We start from the raw sequence: 23,704 nt of genomic DNA, 5'->3' as shown, positions 1-23,704 counted from the left end.
TTGATGAAGCACGTAGATGTAAAAGAAGAATGTCACAACCAATTTTGGGGGAGTCATGTATTCCTTGTGTTTGGAGTTGGGAAAAAAAAGGCTGACAAAGCAAGTTTAAAATGAACAGTAAAACTGTTATCTTAATATCAGTTTCATCTAGGCCGGCTTCTTAACCTGCAAATCATTGCAAAAATTGTTATTTGTTATGGGAATAACAAAAAATTATCAACTAAATTACTTTTTTCTCATTCCTTCCTTGTACTTCGAGTTGGAGAATGGCTGACAAAGCGGCGAATTTTGAACTACACTGAAACACTGAAGAGGAAACTTGTTTTCTAAATGACATTTATTACTTGCAGACAAGCATTCCCATATTTCAATCAGATTTTTCGTTGCAGGGGATAAAATGCTGTGTTGATATGGCATCAACCGATTTTAGCATATCACCACGTACATGTCACTAATAGGAGATTCCCTGTGAGGACGTTACTCCAAAAAATTCTGTTCGGATCATTAATGTTTTGAAACTTGTCTGACAAAGCGAACTTTGAACTGCGTGGGCTTACATTGAATTGAATTCATTGGGAGTCCCATTTTTGTGTAACTATAAATTCATCAACTCAGTGACTTTTTCCTCTTTTTTAAAATTATGTTTAGCTAGAGTGTGTATAGAGCATGAATTATTATTTTTATTCGGAAATAAAAGAAATATATCCAATCCATGTAATTTGTTTAGTAATGTCTTCTTGTTGTTATTTTGCGAAAAGAATAAAGGAGCACATATCTCGTCATTTATTGTGTAGCCATACCTTCCTTGTTTCGAGTTTTACTAAGGCCCCCCCAAAAATAGGTCTGTTTACGGTAACATAGGCCAAAAAAATAGGGTCGGTAGGTCGGGATTTTTTTTTTTTTTTTTTTTTTTTTCAAAAAACCATATTTTTACGTTATTTTGCATTTTTTTTTCCCAAATGCCAAAATAAAGTCTAGGGTCACGCGAAAAAAATAGGGTCGGTCGGGTTACCGTAAACAGACTATTTTTTTTTTTTGCCCAACCACTATTAATGACTTTCGACGTGACATTTTCATGTCTGGCAAGTTCTTACTATCGATTAGACCGCCATGTTACTGTCTTCAGCAGTCTGCTTTGGGGCGGTACGGAATATTTTCTGAAAATAAATGTATTATAGTCGTGGATTAGGTATTTGCGAGTGGTGCTGTGCTCACAATCTTTGTGAGTGTGTCGATCGTGAGAAAAACATGTGTTTATTTATTTCGTATTTCATCGTTCGTGCAAAGATTAAAAAGTTGAAATATGAGTTTCACAATGCTGATGTGTGTGTGTGTGTGTGTGTGTGTGTGTGTGTGTGTGTGTGTGAGTGTGTGTGTGTGTGTGTGTGTGTGTGTGTGTGTGTGTGTGTGTGTGTGTGTGTGTGTGTGTGTGTGTGATAAATAGTCTTAAAGTGTGTGTTTCACGATTGTTTCACAGTTCCAAGAGCGTGAATAAATGCAAGATATGGCCTAACGTGCGCGTTTTTCAAATATGTTTTCAAATATCTGTGTCGGTGTATGTCTGAGAGTGACTATGTCTGAGGTAAGGTCACATCTGGGATGAGCAGCTTTGTTGTAAATTTACAACTGTTATTTTTGTTGCATTCATGTGTTGTGGTGTGAATTTGGAAGAGTGAAAAACCTGCACCTTTTTAGCAGTCTGTGTGTATCATTTCTCCTTTTTCACACACACACACACACACACACACACACACACACACACACACACACACACACACACACACACACACACACACAGCCTTATCGCTCACGCATCAAACGCCATTGCACACAGTGGGGTTCATTTCAATAAATTATTTTTATTTTGTGCCACGAAATACAATGATGGCTTCACTCACGAAGCCACAACGGGTAAAATAGATTCATATTTATATATATTCAGAGCGCTACCAGAGCACGTGATATACATACAACACAACATCATCAACGTTTTTATGACAGTCACATTACATATGGCACAAGTAACATAATATATATTTATATAATATATATGAGTGTAAATCTTTCTGTTGACTAGTCCCATTCTCGTTTTAGTTTTCTTTGTATTAAAATCAACATTTCAATCCGTGTAGAAAAATAAAAAAGATTTTTTAAGTACCATCCTGAAAGGAAAAGTCTGAACTGCAAGTGAAAATGTTTCATTAAAAAGAAACGGTTCTCATTTTTGTCAGTATTCTCTTTAGAAACAGCTCAACAGTTTTGGATTAAAACAATTTCACAGCTCAGTCGGTTGCAGGTATAACTGTAAATAATAATTTTTTCCTCTTTTTTTCCCGGTTATTTTCTTAAAATGTATTGCTGTGTTAACTAGCATAATCCTTTCCTCTCTTTAAATTATTTAACTGTTTAAATTTGAACTCTTTAACTGAATAATTATTCAGTACCCATGAATTTTTTCATGAAACAGAAAGCAAACTCTCAGTAATGTTACCGATAGCCATGCGCACGCCGATTGCGTATTGAGTCTTCATGCTGTAACCTAAAGTGCAGAACCGAAACTGTTAGAATTTGATTTTTTCTCAGATTCAACGGTTTATATTTACGCAGCACCATTGGAGACTTGATAGCTTGCCCACTGACTAGCACCTAGGAAGGCTTTTGTCAGTTAAAAAAAAAAAAGGACACACAGATATTGAAGAGAACACAGTCATGTATTGTAACGATATTATAATCATATCATATATTCATTGATATCAACAATTCATCAATTTCTTTCTACACAACTCGGCCCGCCGAGAAGTCGATATGAAGAAATTTAAAAGAAAAAATGAATGGATAATATATACAGAATAACAGCCAAACCAGACCAAATTGCACTTTTCAAAAAGAGGAGGGAGAGAGAGGGGGGGGATACCTTTGAGCGTGAGAAAAAAAAATAGAATAAGAACACGCACACACAAAAGAAAAGAAACAAGATTAAGAAGAATATCTGTAAAATGAACGGTCAAGCCGAAGAGTGTTTGACTCCAGAGGTCAGACCTTGAAAAATATCAAGCTAATTTCATCATTCAATAAAGGCTACTACACCTACTACAAAATTCACTGACTGAGATCATAAAAAAAATATTGCATAAGAGCAGGCTTTTCATTAGGCCTTTGTTTTTCTAAAAAGTATCGTATTTTTAAACCATTACAAGAAACCTATGGTTATCTGTGTTATCTAAGCGAAATATACGAACAAGCAATCTAATTAAAACAATGGTTCCAAATTCACAGTAAACAATATCTCCGTTGAAGATTTAGACTGTATAAAGTCTGTGAGCTACAAAGAAAAATGAGTATACAGCAAATCTGGTAATGTGTGGTAAATATTGTTTACATCATCTGTGATCTAATTACCAAAACCAGTTGGCAAGTTCCTATAAATACTGAAATAAATGTCGCTGGAAAATATTACCAAATTAGCGACTTGTCATCTACTTCTTTGCACAAAACAAAAATCTGCGTCAAGGCAGTACACTTTAATTCGGCCAACAAATAATTCAAATTAATTATCTGATTGTTAAAAACAAAATTCAGCAAACTGAATCTGCTCGAATCAACTCGTAAAAAGCGTGAGCCTCGATTAGCAAAAAATCAAGACAATTCTCCATCCGAAGTTACGTTCGCAAAGAAAATACAATGGCCAAAAAACATAACTTCATGTTCGGGGTTTTAACTTGTTCTCCAGTAAACAGCACGTTTCTAGATCAACATTATATATGGTTATGTTAGTTATATATAGCTGTATAGTCTCAAGGTGTCCGTTTATTAACAAATAAAATAAAATAAAATAAAAAAGAGCCCCAAAAAAGGTAATTTAAAACTAGGTCGGGCAATACACACGAACTAATCATGGTCGTAAAATTATCATCATTACTTTGAAGCACTCAGCCATTAAATCCGATAGCTACAACAAAAAGATTACTATGTTACAAAACTATGACTAAAATATTGAAGTTGCTCAAATTTCAGAAATGACCACTTTTATTGGAGAAAATAACGGGATAAAAACTCAAAAACTCAAGGCGCAAAAATATCAAAACTGGAAGGGCCCAGTGGTGGGATGGGTGGGAGGGATGGCTGGGGCTGTGGGTGTGTGGGGCAGGGGGGGGGGGGGGAATAAGATAGGAAGGGGATGGGTAGGGATAGTTGAACACTATGTATACTGTACAAAATAAAATACGCAACAGCGCGGCGACGTACGGTTTTCACGTACTGAAAAAAACAAAAAACCCAATTGAAAACAACAAAAAAAACACATTCGTCGCTGTGCGTTAGTTCCACGAGCTATTGCGGAGTGGGGGTGGGGGTAGGGGGAGGGGGGTATAGCCTAGTGGTAACTGCAACTGTTAGGGCAGCAAAGTCGTCTCCTCCTCTCGAGTCCCTTATGGACCCTGGTCGCACCGGGGCCAGCCCAATCATGGACTTGTAATGACCCAACGGTGACTGCACGACTTGTTATGTTCCCTTTCAGGTTTTCAACCATCAACAGGACTCACAAGCAAATTGAAAAAAAAATAATAAAGGGAGAAAAAAAATCTTTTTCAGCCGTAAAACTACCAAAAGTCGGACCAGCCGACTTTTAAAAAACAGTAGCTCCCATCCACTTCAGCTACAAGACAAGAATGTTCAAACTCCCAAAGAGATATGAACAGCGAATATTATTATATATCAAGGCGTGGTGCACGCGCGCAAAACACTGTCAATGGATGATACCAAAACATATCGGGCAGTGTTTTGAGGGTAGTAACACAGTGCTACAACAACGCACAACATCACTGTTATTCTTGTTCAAATTCAGTACCAGAGAGGAAATAAAGGATGGGATACGACAACAAAGAAACAAAAAAAACAAAAAACAAAATGTTAAACAATTATTTGAAAGAACCACAACAGTAAAATGGTATGTATTCCTTCTAAAACAAAGCAATAAGGGGAGAAACAAAAAGATAAACAGACGTTCAACAGTCAGATTCAAAGAGAAAGTGGCGTAAGGCATGAGTGAACCAGTCACTACTAACATCCAAAGCCAAAGACTGCAAATCATTAGCAAAACCAGCCATCTTTTCCACCCATAAAATCGGTAAAACAGATCAAAGAGGGAACATGCACATTACCACACGTCAAAGGGAGGAAAATTGTTCCAAAAAATGATCTCTCTCTCTCGGCGCCACAAGAATTTCTTCTCGGGTTCCAAGACAAAAAGTCAGTTCAGTTCAAAGTTCCGCAACCGTCGTAGGCAATGGATTATCGTTCCAATTCAACAAAGCAAGTACCGGTATATAGTGGGAGGTTAGCAAACAAAGTCTGTACATCGTTGGGTCATTACAAAGAGTCAAGCGCTCCCGCTTGCCAGCGGTGGGTGCTGCGAGGAACACCCAGCACGCGCCAAAGTCGTTCAAGCAGTTCTCATGCAGTTGTGCGAGAGACGAACCAGAGGCAGTGTCACGTTTTGTGTTGTCATTCCTGAGTTAACACAAACAAACTTACTGACACTGTTTTTGTTCTTGCTGTGCGCGAGAAGACATATGGCGATTTGAGGATGAGATTTTGGTTCAAGTGCTGCGTTTTTTTTTAGTGAGTGTTCAAGTTCTCTTTTAGCTGACTTGACAGTGGAGCAGTTCATATGTGGCGCTTCATGTGCAGAGAGAGATGGTCGGAGCGGGAGAAGGCTCTCTCGCACAAGTGGCACTGGAAAGGCCTGTCCCCGGTGTGCTTGCGGTAGTGGCGGGTCAGCTCGTCGGAGCGGGCGAACTTCCAGCCGCAGCCCTTCCACGTGCAATGGTAGGGCTTCTCGCCGGTGTGTGTGCGGAGGTGGGCCTTGAGGTGAGAGCTCTTGGTGTAGGTCTTGTTGCACCCGGGGTGGGAGCAGGAGTGGGTGGTCTGCCTCTTGCGGCCCCAAGTGCGGCGGCCTCGCTTCTTTGGCTGCTGGGGACCTTCCATACCGGGCTGGGGGAGGAGGAGGTCAACAAGCTGCGGGGAGGAGGGGGGAGTGATAATCTGGTGGGGGACCTGGTGTACGGACATGCCGGGGACCATCTTGGGCATGAGGGAGGGGGACTGGTGCTGAGGGGGAGCCTGCAGCTGGTGGTGGTGGTGCATCATCATCTGTTGCTGTTGATGTTGCTGTTGCTGTTGCTGCTGTTGCTGCGTCTGATGTTGGGGCATGGCGGCGAACATGGCGAACTGAGGGGGGAGGCACTTGCGGTCATCGCGGTGCTCGGGGGAGGCGGGGGGAGAGATGTGTCCGGGGAGACAGGCAGCGAAGCTGATGTGGTGGTGGGGGGACAGCTGGGAGGTGGGGATGACGGTGAGGGTGCCGGTGTAGGACTGGCAGGAGCTGGCGTACTCGTTCTTCATGGTCAGGGGTTTCATCCCGGCTCCCACAGGCAGGGGAGGAGACGGCGCTGACCCTAGGACAGGGGCCACACTGGCGGCGATCGGGGAACCAATCATGGCGTTGGTGTGGCGACTCTCCGTGTCGTACTTGATGTCGGGGATGTCCAGGAAAGCGGAATGGAAGTCCGGCAACGTGTCGGGCTCCTGCTTGACTTTCAGGGCGATCCCGTCCTCAGCGTAAAGACTGGTGTCGGAGGAGTTGTTGAGGATGAAGTCAAGGTCCAGCAGGTCGTCGTAAGCCTCCAGAGCGGCCTTCATGCCTCCAGGGGATGGCGTTGCTGTGGACACTGGTGAGCTGGGCATGTGTGAGCCTGGAGACTGGTGATCGCTGGTCATCATGTGCATCATGCTGCTCTCGTAAGGGGTGTTGTCTGGGTACAGGAAGTTCTCCACCTCTTGCCAGCTCTGTCAGACAGAAAGGGGTACTTCTTGGTTAGCACAGCTTGAGTTAAAGCTACAATAATGGCTTGAGCAAGGGTAACAAAGGCTTATGATAATTTATGCAACTCGTTCTTCTGTTGTGTTAAAGGACAAGAACAACGACGACAACAACATCACAAAAGACAACAGCAACAATGACGTAGAAGAAGCTGAAAACTCAAAAACGAAAGAAAACAAACAACCCTCGAAGAAACGTATCAAGCGACAAACGTTCCAGAGAAAATAAGAAAATAAAAGAAACCTAAACTCGTGTAAGAGCGCGAAAGTTCAGTTACGAAGCATCAAGCCTACCCAAAGCAATATATCTCATTGTCACCGAATCTAATAACGACTCGATTGATGCATGGACGCACGTCAGAGAAAGTCACGGCCCGCATTCAACGAGGAAGTTCAGAACCTATGTAGAATATCATGTTCGCAATTTCATCGCAGCAGATATATCGATTCCGTTCTCCTGGATGCGAGACTCTAGCAATAAAGAGAGACGGGATGACACGTTTTGTATGGCAGCGAAAATCCCAACTCCTGCGTTAAACATTTCTAAGCATCTTTCTTTTTGCGCGTATGTATGTTTTGTACGTGTTTACGGTGAACGCGGTTCATGACAAAAAGTTGAATGCAAAATTAGACAGAAGCCCACGCTTTCTGATATAACGCGACTGCATTGTATTTTTCTTTGCCAAGATATAAGCTTAGTTGGGTTTTTTTTCTCAACATCACCGTACATCATTTATTGCTGACTTTGCACTATTCTGTACTATTTCATTCTTTTTCTTTCTAGAACAATCAAAACAACGGAAATCAAAACAGTTTTTCAACTTTTACATACCAGCAAATCACTTTCAAAATCGAAATCCATCAGAGTTGAAGCCGGAGTGGTAGTTAGCATCGCCATGGTCTCAGCAAGTTCAACAATTTAGCACTCACAGATGCGACAAAAACAACAACGCTATAGTATGGGCTGTAGAGAACCCTAACTCTCAGTTCTACTGTATCACTGGGTTTGTAAAAACCGAACAGAACAGAACTCTACACTACGGCGTGAGACAGACAACGAGGAGTCTTAATACTGTCGCAATTCGAGCTGCCCCCTTGGCTTTTATACCTCGAGCGGCAATGTCTTTCTCGCGTGCTGATGCAGACTTGGGGATGAGAGCAGAGAGGTAACAGTTAATCAGCTTGGGAGGGGAGGGGGGGGGGGAGGAGGGATCGATAACGAACCCGTATTGCATAGAGGACCGTGTACGCAAAAGCTATAAGTATGCACTGTCGTTACACTGCAGAAATGCGTACAGTAAGTATAAAGTCTACATAATGATCTCCTGTGACACGCTCTCCGCGATTCCGGCTTAATTGGTTGGGATTTTTTTTTTACTTAGTAGTGATTGAGCCTTGAATATGTGCGCGATGTAAATTGCATAACATTTTTTTTTAAATTAAAAAAAATAAAAATCCCTGCGCTTAGAACTGTACCCACGGAATACGCGCGATATAAGCCTCATATTGATTGAGCTTGTCAATAGCATTCTTTTTTTTCACGGTCAATGCCAGGTAAGGTTCTTTGCAGTCGGAATTGTTTAATTACGTGTGTTCTGTTTTTAGCTTTTAAAGCTTCGCCAGTTTTGGGACAACGATCAAGTCTGAAACGTGATTGCTGATACTTTTAGACTTTTTGTCTCTGGTGCTAATTTAGTGATGTTGATTTTTTTCTTGTTGTCAATTTCTCTCGCTTATTTATGCAACTTCGTCAATTATTTCTTTATGGTGATGTACAGTGATGTAAATGCCAACAGTACGCCTGGTGGTGCATTGCGGATGCTCTCTCTCTCTCTGTCTGTCTGTCTCTCTCTCTTTCTCTCTCTCTCTCTGTGCTACTGCAGCTAGCTATCTCTCCGCCTCAGCATGACGCGGGAGGCTTTGACCTACTAAGGTCGCATGAATAATCATGACGTGCGCGCGCTCTGATACTGTAGGGGGAAGAGAGAGGAGGTAGAAGGAGCAAGTCAAGAAGAAGAAACAGAAGAAGAAGAAGAAGATGATGAAGAAGAAGAAGAGGATAAAGCTAAAGACGACATCAACACCAACATTATCAGTATAATTCATCACACGCATTGCCGTTCCCTTCTCTTTCATTTTGCAAAGCATCCACGAGAAAATGATAAAGTTGTAGAGTGATGGGGCTGTATCTGTATTTCTTTTTAAAAAACACACATTGTTTTGTTCAAGTTTTTGCAGCACAGCTTGTTTCTGAAAAACATATGCAGTCCGTGAAAGGTCTCGTGTAAGCTTTGCAAAAGGACTGTAGCGTGACCCCATAACAGCACAGCAAAACATTACACACAAAACACAACACCAAGGAAACGAAGTATCAACCACACATAATGATAAACTCATTTAACATCAGACGTTAACAGGCATCAACACAACAATAACAATCTAAGTGGTAAACGAGATGTAATCATCATAAATGAGTACCAATTACCAGCACGCAAAACCATAGAAGTAGTACTAATAGCATAACTACCCATCAGCATCCAGCGCTACCCACAAGAAAAAGGGGCGGGGAGGCTGAAAGATCACTGCAAGACCTTCAGTGGCCAAAGCTTCGATCAATTCCTTGTGACGGACATACGCATAATAAATGCGGTCAAGTTTTATGCTGGGGGGCTGGTACTGGCTGTGACTGCAGCAGCAAGCACAAACACCAGCAGCAGCAGCAGAGCTCTTGCTGGAGAAAATCGATAGTTCTGCCTGCTAGCAGACTTGCCCGATCAGTGCCCTGGTCTGCAGCCAATAGCATCACCATCTCCATCAGTCATTGATCTTATTGGTTCCTGATGCTTGACCAATTACAGCTTGCAGTTATTATGATTACTCTTACAAAAAAAGTTGCACTGGTTGCAGAAACTCATGCAAAAGATAGCAAAACGAATCTGTTCTGTTTTGTTTTGCACAAGAAGATGACACTAGTTATTACTTACATTTTGCAAGTCCATGTTCTCCTCAAATCTGGAGATGACAGAGGTACTGAAGCGGGTGTGATTGTCCAGCATTGGGTCCATCACTTGAGTCATAATGATGAAGACGTTGTAGTAGTAATATAGTACTCCGCGTACAAGTTGCAAGTAATCAAAAAAGCACAAGTCCACGAAGAAGTGGCAAGGAGGATAAAACCAACACAAGATGTTTCACTAAAGTTCGATCTCTCTTTTTCCCAATGAAAAAGGCAAAGGATTCAGCACAGGGTCTGCGCTGTGGGGAAGCCGAGAGTGTTCTGACACAAACTTATTTTCTCCGCTCTTATGTATGGCAGCAAAAATAGACGCGAACGGCGTGCGAGCCAGTCGCGAACCGTCTCACTAAAAATAGGGGAGTATAAAAGCGGCAAAATCGCGTTGCGTTCAGTCAGTCAGTCTCACGATGTCGAAGTGAGTGGGACGGTGCGATAGGGGACGGTAGTAGTGGGAAAATACAGGCTTGTCATGGAATGCCCTCTCTCTCTCTCTCTCTCTCTCTCTCTCTCTCTCTCTCTCTCTCTCTCACGAACCCTGGCTTCCCCTCTCTCTCTCCTTGCTGACGTAAACGCTCCTTGCCATGTCAATAGCAACAAGCCTTAGGCCCACTTTGTGTTGTGGCCTTTGCATCTTTGCATTCCTGGCCTATCGGTCTAGTGGGAAAAAAACTAGAACTAAGAATTAGAAGAAGAAGAAGAGAAAGAGAGAGAGAGAGAGAGAGAGAGAGAGAGAGAGAGAGAGAGAGAGAGAGAGAGAGAGAGAGAGAAAAAGAGAGAGAGAGAAAAAAAAACTAAAAAAAAAAGAGAGAGAGAGAGAGAGAGAGAGAGAGAGAGAGAGAGAGAGAAAAAGGTTAGCAACAAAACAAAACAAAAAAAAAGAGAGAGAGAGAAAGAGAGAGAGAGAGAGAGAGAGAGAGAGAGAGAGAGAGAGAGAGAGAGAGAGAGAGAGAGAGAGAGAGAGAGAGAGAGCGCGCGCACAGATTAAAAAAACCCACATCAACAAACATACAACATGACAGAATTATATAGACAGCCCTTAGATAAATGCCCTGTCCATTCTGTTGTCTTGTCCTGTCTCAGTTTTTGTCAAATATTGTTTATATTGTATTATTATTTTTGGGTTTCAAGAACAATATGTTAAAGTCTCGCCGCAAGATATTGTCATGTGTATGTTCGTTTCTTCTTTTATGATCACCATTATAAGCCAATTGCTTGTTTTTGATTCTAAACATGCTCATTATGTATTGTATTTATTAATTGTTTAATAAAACACTGTTTAAACCAAATGCCTGAGAGCACCCCCCCCCCCCCCCCCACCAACTATCATCAGTCTTGAAGCAGACTGAGCCGAACGAAAGAAGAAGGGGGAAAAATGCACAAAAAGGAAGCAACAAAGACAAAAACCTAAAACGAAAAGACAGAACTTAGTTTGCATTGAGAGCAGAATATTAGGCCAAAAAAAAAAATAGGTCTGTTTACGGTAACATAGGCCAAAAAAATAGGGTCGGTAGGTCGGGATTTTTTTTTTTCCCCCCCCCCCAAAAAAAAACCATATTTTTACGTTATTTTGCCAAAAAAACAAGATTTTTTTTTTCTTCCCCAAATTATGCCCAAAAAAAGTCTAGGGTCGCTCGAAAAAACTAGGGTCGGTCGGGTTACCGTAAACAGACCTATTTTTTTTTTTTTGCCTTAGTTTCGTCATGTATACAATAAGCTTTGAGTGTAGGTGAATGAATGGTGCAGGTGGGAATCTTTGCTCTTCGTTGGTGGTTGCTATTCAGGTCATGCAGGCTGTTTGGGGGAACATGTTTTATTGTGACAACAAACTTGCATCTACTGACGTAATGTGAACGGAGGAAAACGTGTTGGGTAGGGCGGGGGGCGGGGGGGGGGGGGGTTATAAAAGTGGGGGCAGATATACGATGTGTATAGTATAATGATTCGGTGTTTGAACAGCGCGTTGGGTTTCTCTTTTGTTTTCGATGCCAAATTCGATTTTAAAAAAAATGGGGGGGGGGGGGGGGGGGGGAGTGTAACATTTGGGGCAATTATAATTATGTGTAACAATTCGATGTTTGTACTGCGCGATGAATTTCTCTTGTTTTCGATGCCAAATTCGATTAAAATGGAAATTATCATAATTATTCTTACCGATTAAGATGTAGAGCAATTGTTTTGTCAAAATTGTGTTCGTAGTGAGGCTCGTACGAGCATATCTCCACACACATATTATTTATGCACGTCTACTCAGTGACATACAGCGGTTACCACCGTGAGGCAAACAAACAGAAACACATATATAGACACAGAGTCCGACACACACAGACAGACAGACAGACAGACAGGCAGACAGACAGGCAGACAGACAGACAGACAGACAGACAGACAGACAGACAGACAGACAGACAGACAGACAGACAGACAGACAGACAGACCAACCGATATACAAACACATGGATTCACTGACAGATAGATACATGGACACACACATATATATATAAAGATATATGCACCGCAGTCACAGACAGACAGACAAATACATGCATACATAGAAACAAAGATACACACAGAGATACACAGACCTCGATTGAAATTAAGATGAAAAAAATTTCACCATCAATGGATTATTGGGTCGCATCAATTTGAAAGCAACACAATAACATTGAGGTATTATATGTAGTACTCGTAGCTCGAGCTACTAGTATAGCTACTAAGTTCTGTTACAATTTGCCTGTGCAACATGCAACATAGGACTGCATTTGTATGTTTTCTTCTGAACTTTTCTTATTTGTTTTTCTTCTCTCCGTTTGGAAATATTCCGTCGCATGCATGTTGCATGTAGTCTAGCCTTACAAATTCAACCGGGTCACGTCGGTTGTATATAGTTTGTGAAAACATTTAAACTGATGTACATTAATATAAACTTTGGATAATGTCCCCCCCAAAAGGTTAGGAAAAACCCTGACTGCGGACCGCATACCTAATATTTGTGAAAGTTTTAAAACTTTGATGTGTTAATGAAGTGTTCTGAAATACTGACTACGATCGCAAATTCACTTACCGAGTCTGAAAACATGGATTATGTCTTCAGAATTCGTGAGCAAATATCGACTGCGACTATGTACAATGTTTTTAAAGTCGGAACTTGAATACTGTCGCAAATGAACTTAAAAGAGTCTGAAAATTGGACAATGTCCTGAAAAAGTGTTCGGAAATACTGATTGTAATTGCAAATTTAGTTTAAAAAAAGCCTGAAACATTGGATTATGTCCCAGGAAAGTAGAACATACTGTCTTAAATAGCAAACTTACACAGAGTTTGAAAACTTGCAGAATGTCAAAAGAAACGGTTCGGAAATACTGACTGCGATCGGAAATCGACTCAAAAAGAGTCTGAAAATTTGGTCACGTTAATGCCCTGATCAGAAAGTGTTAGAAAATACTGTCTTCGGTTGCAAAGGTGACAAGTCCAGCGACGAAACAGTCAGTCAGCTTGATCAGATTTAAAACGAAATACTGCCCAAATTAAAAATTAAAAAATTAGTTTTTAAACATCAATAAAAACAAAACGTGTATGCCAAAAATGTGTTTTGTTTAGTCTATTATTAAACATTGCATAAGCTAAGCTTGACTTTTGATAATAAACGTAAGTTAAAACTTTATATTTGTCGATATTAACTTAAACTGGCCGTCAACATCAGATCACTTCGCGACTGTTTGTAAATAGATTTTGAAATTGCAGTGCTTAAAGTGGAAAACAAATCATTGATACACTTGCACTTAATAAATGCGACAACAACATTAACTATACCTTAGTTTGACCTGATTGTGATCGGTTTGCATATGTTCAGAATAATGTATTGATTCAAATCTTGTCATAATAATTAACATCTTATATAATATATACGCCTATGTCAGGACACCATGCACTTAGCTGTCAACTTTATGTACTCTGTTCGACATTTCAAAACTTATTTTTTTCTTTTGTCTTTCTGTTCGTGACTTGTAAACAAGCGCGTTGAGCTTTTGTTTTTGTGTGTGTCGTAAGGTGGCATCTTTGTCCTTCATTTGTTTACCAGATGCATGTGTCTAGTAGTGAAGCCTTAACAAACATAAAAGGGAATACAAATCTGACTACAAAAAAAAAAAAACCCGCTGAAAATATGTTGGTTTATAATGTGTGCATTTGGGCAGTGGAATCAAATACACGTGGCCAAACTTACTGCGAGCTAGCAATTGCCGCTTGCATTAACCCCCCCCCCCCCCCCCTCTCCTCCTTCCTTGATCAGACGTTTTTGTTGTTGTAAAAACTGCATTGTATCATGTTTAATACAACATTTCGAATGCAAACACTGACACCCCCCCCCCCCCTCCCTGTTTCCCCACACTCAGTGCTGGCTTGTTCGTTTGTTTTTTCATTTGTCAGTTTAATTTAATTAGTAGTAGTAGTAGTTAGTAGTAGTGGTAGTAGTAGTAGTAGTAGTAGTAGTAGTACGGTAGTAGTAGTAGTGGTGATTGTGGTGGTGGTGGTGGTAGTTGTAGTAGTAGTAGTAGTAGTAGTAGTAGTAGTAGTATAGAAGTAGTAGTAGAAGTAGTAGTAGTATTAGTATTAGTTTGTTTGTTTGTTTGCTTAACGCCCAGCCGACCACGAAGGGCCATATCAGGGCGGTAGTATTAGTATTAGTAGTATTAGTAGTATTAGTAGTAGTAGCAGCAGCATCAGTTGCAGTAGCAGTTCTAGTAGCAGTTCTGTAGAATTAATTTGAAGTAGACTTTTCATCAAAATCAGGATTGTCACTGAAACCTATCCTTTGTGTGTCGCTGTAAAGACACAGTAACGCTAGACACAACCGTACACATATTCAGTGTTAACGCATATAGAAAAGTCGACACTCGCGGGGTGATTTCTTTTAGAGTCTATTATTATTTGATTCTTTAAAATATACCTTGAATTCCCGAAGAAATGACAATTAATTAGACTCATAATAATGTCAGTAAAAAGGATCCTCTGCAAACAGAGAACAGTCAACTCCGGCTGACGAGGATTTATCTCAGGCATCACATTTCAGGTTTGCTATTATCCGTCTATCAGTCAGTGTCATATACATTTAGTTTTATTGATAATTCTCAGTCAAATCTATTAGATTTTGTAAGAAAAAGATATTTATGTAAGACTATACTTTAGCACATTTGTCTTCATATGTCATGGATTTTCTTCTTCTTCAGCGGCATTCGACATTGATTTGTCATGGCTTGCTAATTAATACATATTTGCTATTTGTATTTTTCTTTCTTTCTTTTTATCTCTTTCTTTCGTTGTCTTTGCCTTTCTGTCTGTCTGTCTCTCTATGTCTGTCTGACTGTCTTTTGTTTGTTTGTTTGTTTCTTTCTTTCTTTCTTTCTTTCTTATTTTCTGTCTCTCTGTCTGTCTTTGTCAGCATCTGTCTTTCTTTCCTTCAGTTCTTTCTTTCTGTCTATCTGTCTTTCTTTCTTTCTTTCTTTATGTAAACCTTTTTCTCTTTCCTTCTGTCTTTCCTTCTTTCTTTCTTTCTTTCTTTCGTTCGTTCTTTTTGTCTTTCGTTCGTTCTTTTTGTCTTTCTTTCTTTCTTTCTTTCTTTCTTTCTTTCTTTCTTTCGTTCGTTCTTTTTGTCTTTCTTTCTTTCTTTCTTTCTTTCTTTCTTTCCGACGACGCAAACGACAACAACAACGACGACGACGGTGACGATGACGAAGAAGAAAAACAAGCAAAAGAATAAAAGCAAGAAGAACAAACTAAACAAAAAGAACAAGAACGAACTTGAAAACAAGAGGAAGATCAAGACAAAGAAAAAGAAACAGACCCCATATCATCTCATAACTACTATATAAACGCATAGTCGGCTTCTTTCCTATTTGTCATCATGAGTCTAGTTAATTGCCATTTATTAGCAGTTTTAATTAGCCTGTTAACGGAGCTACGTAAAACTAATGACAATGGTGGGAGGGTAGAGGGGGAGGGGGAGGGGGGGGGGGGGGGGGGACGCCTCCAATATATGTTTTTGTAAACGACTGCATGTGTGCGGCATCGGTTTTAAAGGCCATTTATTCAATTTGTCGCGGAGCATAATATTTCACATTGATAAATGGCAATTTCAACGGCAGATTTTAGGTTTGCATAAGGTATCCATTTGGTTTTTTGCTATTAAAGAGGTTTACATGGGAAAATTGTGAGAGAAAAAAATGTGTGCGATGACTGATGTGTTTTAAAGAAAAATTGTGTGACGTCTATACTGCATTCGTGCGAAAAATGACATTGCTCTTTCTTCACGGAAATGCCCCAATAACATCGTTGTTTTAAATACAAATGATGGTGCAAAATGGTATGTCATCTTTTATTTTTAAATGTGGAAATTCATGCTCCCTTTAATTGAACATATCACTTTTCCTCATTTTACTCTTTTCATTTCCATCCGCTCCCCCCATGCCTTATTTTGTCTTTCTTTCTTTTTTTTTTACATTTAGTCAAGTTTTGACTAAATGTTTTAACATAGAGGGGGAATCGAGACGAGGGTCGTGGTGTATGTGTGTGTGTGTGTCTGTCTGTCTGTCTGTGCGTGTGTGTGTGTAGAGCGATTCAGAGTAAACTACTGGACCGATCTTTATGAAATTTGACATGAGAGTTCCTGGGTATGATATCCCCAGACATTTTTTTTTCGATAAATATCTTTTATGACGTCATATCCGGCTTTTTGTAAAAGTTGAGGCGGCACTGTCACACCTTCATTTTTCAATCAAATTGATTGAAATTTTGGCCAAGCAATCTTCGACGAAGGCCGGACTTCGGTATTGCATTTCAGCATGAAGGCTTAAAAATTGATTAATGACTTTAGTCATTAAAAATCGGAAAATTGTAATTAAAAATTAAGTTTTTATAAAACGATCCAAAATTACTTTTATTTTATTCTTTATCATGTTCTGATTCCAAAAACATATAGATATGTTATATTCGGATTAAACACAAGCTCTGAAACCTAAACATATACAAAATATGATTAAAATAAATTTCCGAAATCGTTTTAAAAACAATTTCATCTTATTCCTTGTCGGTTCCTGATTCCAAAAACATATAGATATGATATGTTTGGATTAAAAACAGGCTCAGAAAGTTAAAACGAAGAGAGGTACAGTAAAGCGTGCTATGCAGCGCAGCGCAACCGCTACAGCGCTGAACAGGCTCGTCACTTTCACTGCCTTTTGCACTAGCGGCGGACTACGGTCATTGTGGAAAAAATGCAGTGCGTTCAGTTTCATTCTGTGAGTTCCACAGCTTGACTAAATGTAGTAATTTCGCCTTACGCGATTTGTTCTTTCTTTCTTTCTGTCTTTCTTTCTTTCTTTCTTTCTTTCTTTCTTTCTTTCTTTCTTTCTTTCTGTCTGTCTTTCTTTCTTTCTTTCTTTCTTTCTTTCTTTCTTCCTTTCTTTCTTCCTTTCTTTCTTTCTTTCTTTCTTTCTTTCTTTTTATATTGTTTTAATTTTTTTTAAATTTTTTTATTTTATCATTGTGTGTCTATGTGTCCCAAGGACAGATTGTAAGAAAAGGCGTAGCCTTAAATCTTAATCCTTGTTAAATAAAGTTTAATTCAATTCAATTCTTTCTTTCTTTCTTGCTTTCTTTCTTTCTTTCTTTCTTCATTATTTTGTAACCAAAATTTTATACTAAAACGGTCAAAAGGACGCCAGAATGTTTTTCTTGGCTTTTTTATTTTATATGTGGGGGGATGGGAGGAGGGAGGCGGTGGGGCGGCCAAGCAGATATAAGGCAGGCAAGCAGAGAGCAAGAATGTCTTGTTTTGTCTGTCACAGTTATTGTCTTGTTTTTGTTTTTCAAGTGTTGTTGTCACGGATTGTGTGTGTCTAAGACCATCTCGAGTCTTGTATTTCATTGAGTCAGTGTTGCCCGGACACGAGTTCAAACAATCAATACACAAGTCTACGAAGCATGGGACACAACAAACTCAAACACAACAACCTCTATAGTGATCTCATGCTGATTCACATCTGTAACACTGTATCTCAACATAATTACCAACACTCAACAGGTCATTTTTCTCTTCTCAGTGTTCTTGAGAAACGATTGGTTCGGTGATGAAACACTGACTACCGCATTTGTCACTCCCGCAACCTCAATATATAACGGGAGCTATTTTTAATACGTGACCCCGTCGAGTGCGCGCGCCGCGACTGTCCTCGTTGTGAATAATTCATTCAAAAGCGGCGAGGTCAAAACCCAAGTTGTCCTCTAGCGTAGCAATGTGTGATGTCATTGGCTGAACCGAGACACTGCCGGAATGTGGCGTGGAGTTGGTTTGATAATGTCTGTTTTGAATCGTGACTGGCGAGTTTACACTACACTTGATGAGCTCGGCGTTCGCTGTCCCAGCCGTTGTGTCAGTCGGTGTGTCTTTAGTCTATATATATAAAGGTATAGGCCCTATTGTCTTTCAGTGTCTTGAATTTCACTCATTGTCAAGTTCTTAAAATATAGGCCCTTTGACAGAGTGAGGACAGTGAGTGTATTGGGGTATATCGTCGTCAGTTTCTTTTTGTCTTAGTGTCAATTGCTTTGGCAATAGCACGGCCACGTGCGTCTTTGCTCATTGTCACATGTCAACAGGTCAAACGTTGAACTGGCTTTACAAGTTTTACTTTTGTGGGCGTGAAGTGTGTGTGTGTGCGTGTGTGTGTGTGTGTGTGTCTCTCTCTCTCTCTCTGTGTCTCTGTCTGTGTCTGTCTGTCTGTCTAGTCTCTCTCTCTCTCTCTCTCTTTCTCTCTCTCTCTCTCTCTTTTTCTCTCGGCCCTCACGGCACACACGCACGCAGCATACACGCAAGTGTAACCGTATGTACGCACTCAAATACAAAAAAAATTAACATCATATCCGTCACTCTCCTCTTCAAACAAGTGTGGATGAAATCGAGTCAGTCATTGAGTGGTGCGTTTTTGATGCAATGATTATTCATCCGATTAAAACAAAGAGTACGGTGCTTACCACGAGACAAAAACACCAATTAAGTCCTTTACAATTACAACTGTCAGTTGGTTCAACTCAAGTGCAGCAAGTTAGGGAACATAGATTATTGGGTACGTATACGTGTTACCATTGATCACTGAAGAGTTGAAATGGCAAACACATGAGTAATATTTGCAAATTAGTATCAAAGAATGTGTACCTGTTAGTCAAAATTAAGGCATTACGCAGATTCTGAAGCCTTCAAAATGTTCTATTACGCCCACATAATGCCTCATATAAACTTCGCTTCGACACTTTGGGATAACTGCAGTGATGTTCATTTAACAAAGACTCAATTCCCTGCATCGCCGAGCTGCAAAACTTATTCTGCATGAGTCGAATAGGTCCACGGATGATAAACTAAAGCTCCTGAATTTCCTCCCCTTGAAAGATCAGTTGACGTTAAACAAGGCTGTGTTTATGTATACAATTATAAATGACGACTGTCCTAAATATTTGCAATCACATTTCAAACATGCCACAAAATGATATGGGTCCCAGAAAATCATCCCTCCTATACCTCGCATAGACCTCTACAAATCAAGCTTAGCCTTCTCGGGAGCGTTTCTCTGGAACTCCTTCCCCCAACAGATAAGAAAATTAATGCAACTTCAGTGAAAATGTTTAAAAGACAGTCACGTTCACACATCATTCGTGAATGAAATGTCTTGTTCGATTGATATTTTTGAAAACATTTTGGATTATTATCAACGGATGTGTAGCTGATCTGAGCAACTTTATTCCCAAATGAAAAGTATAACTATGTCAATGTAATTTTGTAGTTTTTGAGTTACTCCTTATGTAATCCCTTAAATGCACATTGTGTTGCATTCCATACAATGTATTTCTGTATTTTATATGATTGATGTTTTTTTTTTATTGTGCGTCTGTCTTTATGTGTTGGATAAAGGACAGGTTGGAAGAATAGGCTTCGCCTAAAACCTTTATTCTTTTGTAATGAAGTTCTGAGTCTGAGTCTGAGCCTCTGAGTCTGAGTCTCTCTCTCTCTCTCTCTGTCTCTCTCTCTCTCTGTCTCTTTCTCTGTGTGTCTCTCTCTCTGTCTCTCTCTCTCTCTCTCTCTCTCTCTCTCTCTCTCTCTCTCTCTGTCTCTCTTCTCTCCGGCTCTCACACACACTCACACATATACCGCAAGTGGTAACCGCATGTACGCACTCAAATACAAAAAAAATGTGCCCCCCCCCCAAAAAAAAAAAAAAAAAAAAAAATTAACATCATATTTCAATATACCTGTGTGTCTGCGTGCGTATCTCTTTCAGAGGAATACTATGCATTCTTTTTATTTAAAAAAAAGCCTCCTTCTCATGTAAGAGTCTTACTTTACAGCCACAGAGGGGTCCAGGCTTTTACACGGAGAAAGAGTATCCGGCTTCCACGTGACACCAATCTTCGGCCCAGCTGCCTTGATAGACGAATTCCTTGCTTTTACGGGGACAGAGTTATTTCGGAACATCGTCTATTATCGTGAAGCTTGAATTTTATGTATGACTTAATTTTACAACACATACAAACCCGACAGATTTATGTCCGAACATCGTCTATTCTGTGTGCATCTCGATTTTTATGTATGACTTAATTTCGCAACTGATCCCGATGTGAATAGCTCACACCACCTCAAATAAGAGTGAGTCAAGGCTACTTTTAATAGCCTTATAAAATCTGCCCAAGTGAATCATGTTGCGTAAGATGATCTACTTGTGTAATTTATGCTAAACTAGAACCTTTGCAAGGGCATACCAGAGGCGCAGTCAGACCCAATCACAAACTTACAACTCACGGCCCCCACATCTGGGTGTCTAACCGGCGACGCACCAGAAACGTAGAACTCCTAAAAATAGCTGACCGGGTCGGCAGACAACTCTGTTAGTGCAGAGTAGGTACCGACCGTGAAAGGGGGACTACTGTCACCCTGTCACATAAATGTGTGTGTCAATCCGCGAAATTAATCAAATCAAAAGTTCCCACGCTGTACCGCGACACTGACTGAGCAGCCAGGTGTACACTTATTGTCTGACGGTCCAAATCAAATGTCGCAAAGATGCCCGTAATATATCCATAAGCAGTAAATAAATTAATGTGATACAGCGGTACGGTTTGTGTCAGTGTATACTTATCCAGCATCTGAAGTCCCATCCGGTGCTGTGTGCTACTTATACCGTCCAGAACTTGAAGTAGGCCCAAAACAACTAGTTCATGTGAATTTTTTTTGATTTCTGTTGTATTAACGTTTTACAGTGGTTCTGACCCCAAGCAATTTGAAACTGTGTGTGTGTATGTGTGTGTGCATGTGTGTGTGTTTGTGTGTGCCGGTGTGCGTGTGTGTGTGTGTGTGTCACAGTCAGAATGTGTGTGTGTGTGTGCGCGCGCCGTGTGCGTGCGTGCACCAATGTACAGCCGGGATCAATCAGCCCAAAAATGCGGACACTGTCACTGAGCCTCGGACAGAGCAAAACCACAGAGATATAGAATATATTCTATATCTCTGTGAGCAAAACTCATACACAGGCACCCCCTTTTAACGCCGGGAAGGGGTGGGGTAACTGAAAACGGCCCGCCGATCCCATCCCCACACCAACCCGCTTTCATGCCCCAACTTGAACATTTTGTATTACATTGTAGTATGTAGCAGCTAATCCTCTCTCGATCTTTCTACTGCCAGCGGTAAGCTTGCACCGCTGTGGCTTGCACTACGGTTTTTACTTCCTCAAGATTTACCTCTGTCACAGGCGCTAGACACCAGAAGTAAAATCCTGTGAGTTTGAGCTAAACACTATAGAGTGGGTCACACTGAGACTGTCCTTGGTGCGATTTGCATAACTATTTGAATGTTTGTCTCCCTTTATGTCTATGTCTATGCCTCAGCCAATATCGGTCTCTGTCTCTTTCTCTCTTTGTCTCTCCGTCTCAATCACGGTCTATCTACTGTCTGTCTGTCTCTGTCTGTCTGTCTGTCTGTCTGTCTGTCTGTCCTGGCATGGTAATTCCAAAATAGAAAAAAACTCTGAAAATAGGCCGAGGTCCAGGGGTCGCTTAGGCCCCGGCGGGGTACAGGGGCAGAGTCCCGTTGGGGGGACCAGGGGGGCGAAGCCCCCCGGAAGGAAAACGAACCCGCTTAGCATTTTAGACCAATATTTTGATAGTTATCGTGTAAGCAAATAATGGATAGAGAGACAATAGTATACAATATGATTTAATGTACCTTTTGTTTGCCGCGGACAATTGTTCATTTTCGCTAAAACGTAATTTCCTTTTCGCGGAAATCCGCGAATTCGCGGACAATTCCCATGCCTGCTGTCTCTGTCTCTGTCACTGTCACTGTCACTGTCTCTCTCTGTCTCTCTCGCTCTCTGTCTCTGTCTCTCTCTCTCTCTGTCTCTCTCTCTCTCTCTCTCTCTCTCTCTCTCTCTCTCTCTCTCTCTCTCTCTTTCTCTCTCTCAGGCTGTTAATTCGCTCGTGCATTCTGTGTTTACTTGTACACTGACTGAAGACAGTGTTCAATTTGCGAAACCGTCACAGTGAATTACGAATATGTATTCAAAAGAAAGACTTAACTGAAGAAAGAAAGAAAGAAAGAAAGAAAAAAATATATGCACAAATAACTAACTTAATATATAAGTCAAAACGAATGTTTTTAAGCTGGCCGGCCGGTGTAAACAGGGACTTGAAGCTTGCATTCAGAAGGCAACAGTAACTTGATGCCATTTGCCGCAAAACAAATAATTTCATCACTGTCTGCCCGGAAGCATTTCACCGTAGTTTGAGTCTGAAAGTGTTGCTGTTCGCAAAGCCAGGCTGTTTGCCGGCTAGAAACCACCCTACAGTGAAAGACCGATCAAATATTGTTATTAAAATGGTTAAATTGTTAGACTTTTGAAGAAGTCGCGTAAGGCGAAAATACAACATTTAGTCAAGCTCAGTCGAACTCACAGAATCAAACTGAACGCATTGCATTTTTTCCGCAAGACCGAACACTCGTAGTATCGTCTGTCCACCGCTCGTGGCAAAGGCAGTGAAATTAACAATCCAGAAAAGCGCGGTAGCTGTTGCGCTGAGAAGGATAGCTAGCACGCTTTTCTATATCTCTATTCTTTTTAACTCTCTGAACGTGTTTTTAATCAAAACATATCATATATATATGTTTTTGGAATCAAGAACCGACATGGAATAAGATGAACTTGTTTTGAAAACGATTTCGGAAATTTAATTTTAATCATAATTGTTATATTTTTAAATTTCAGAGCTTGTTTTTAATCCGAATATAACATATTTATATGTTTTTGGATTCAGAAAATAATGAAGAATACGATAAACGTAATTTTGAACCGATTTATAAAAAAGAATTAATTACAATTTTCAGATTATTAATGACCAAAGTCATTTATTAATTTTTAAGCCACCAAGCTGAAATGCAATACCAAAGTCCGGCCTTCGTCGAAGATTACTGGGCCAAAATGTCAATCCATTTGATTGAAAAATGAGGGTGTGACAGTGCCGCCTCAACTTTTACAAAAAGCCGGATATGACGTCATCAAAGACATTTATTAACAAGTCGCGTAAGGCGAAATTACTACATTTAGTCAAGCTGTGGAACTCACAGAATGAAACTGAACGTAGTCCGCCGCTAGTGCAAAAGGCAGTGAAAGTGACGAGCCTGTTTTAAGGTTGCGCTGTGCTTCATAGCACGCTTTACTGTACCTCTCTTCGTTTTAACTTTCTGAGCGTGTTTTTAATCCAAACATATCA

General features: G+C 40.4%; 1 protein-coding gene across 1 annotated transcript; it reads right to left on the bottom strand.

Annotated features, from left to right (window-relative positions):
* Positions 1–1,839: 1,839 nt before the first annotated feature.
* Positions 1,840–10,171, bottom strand: LOC138967444 (Kruppel-like factor 1). The gene is made up of 2 exons (XM_070339994.1): positions 9,864–10,171; positions 1,840–6,846 (listed from the first exon to the last, which is right to left on the bottom strand). Exons 1-2 carry the CDS (start codon positions 9,954–9,956, stop codon positions 5,665–5,667), a joined length of 1,275 nt encoding a protein of 424 aa, XP_070196095.1. The 5' UTR covers positions 9,957–10,171; the 3' UTR covers positions 1,840–5,664.
* Between the last annotated feature and the right edge of the window lie 13,533 nt (positions 10,172–23,704).

The sequence above is a fragment of the Littorina saxatilis genome, linkage group LG5 (genome assembly GCF_037325665.1).
Source record: "Littorina saxatilis isolate snail1 linkage group LG5, US_GU_Lsax_2.0, whole genome shotgun sequence".
Classification (NCBI taxonomy): Eukaryota; Metazoa; Mollusca; class Gastropoda; order Littorinimorpha; family Littorinidae; genus Littorina; species Littorina saxatilis.
Note: the sequence above shows the minus strand (reverse complement) of the source record. Positions and strands in the feature narration are given on the sequence as shown.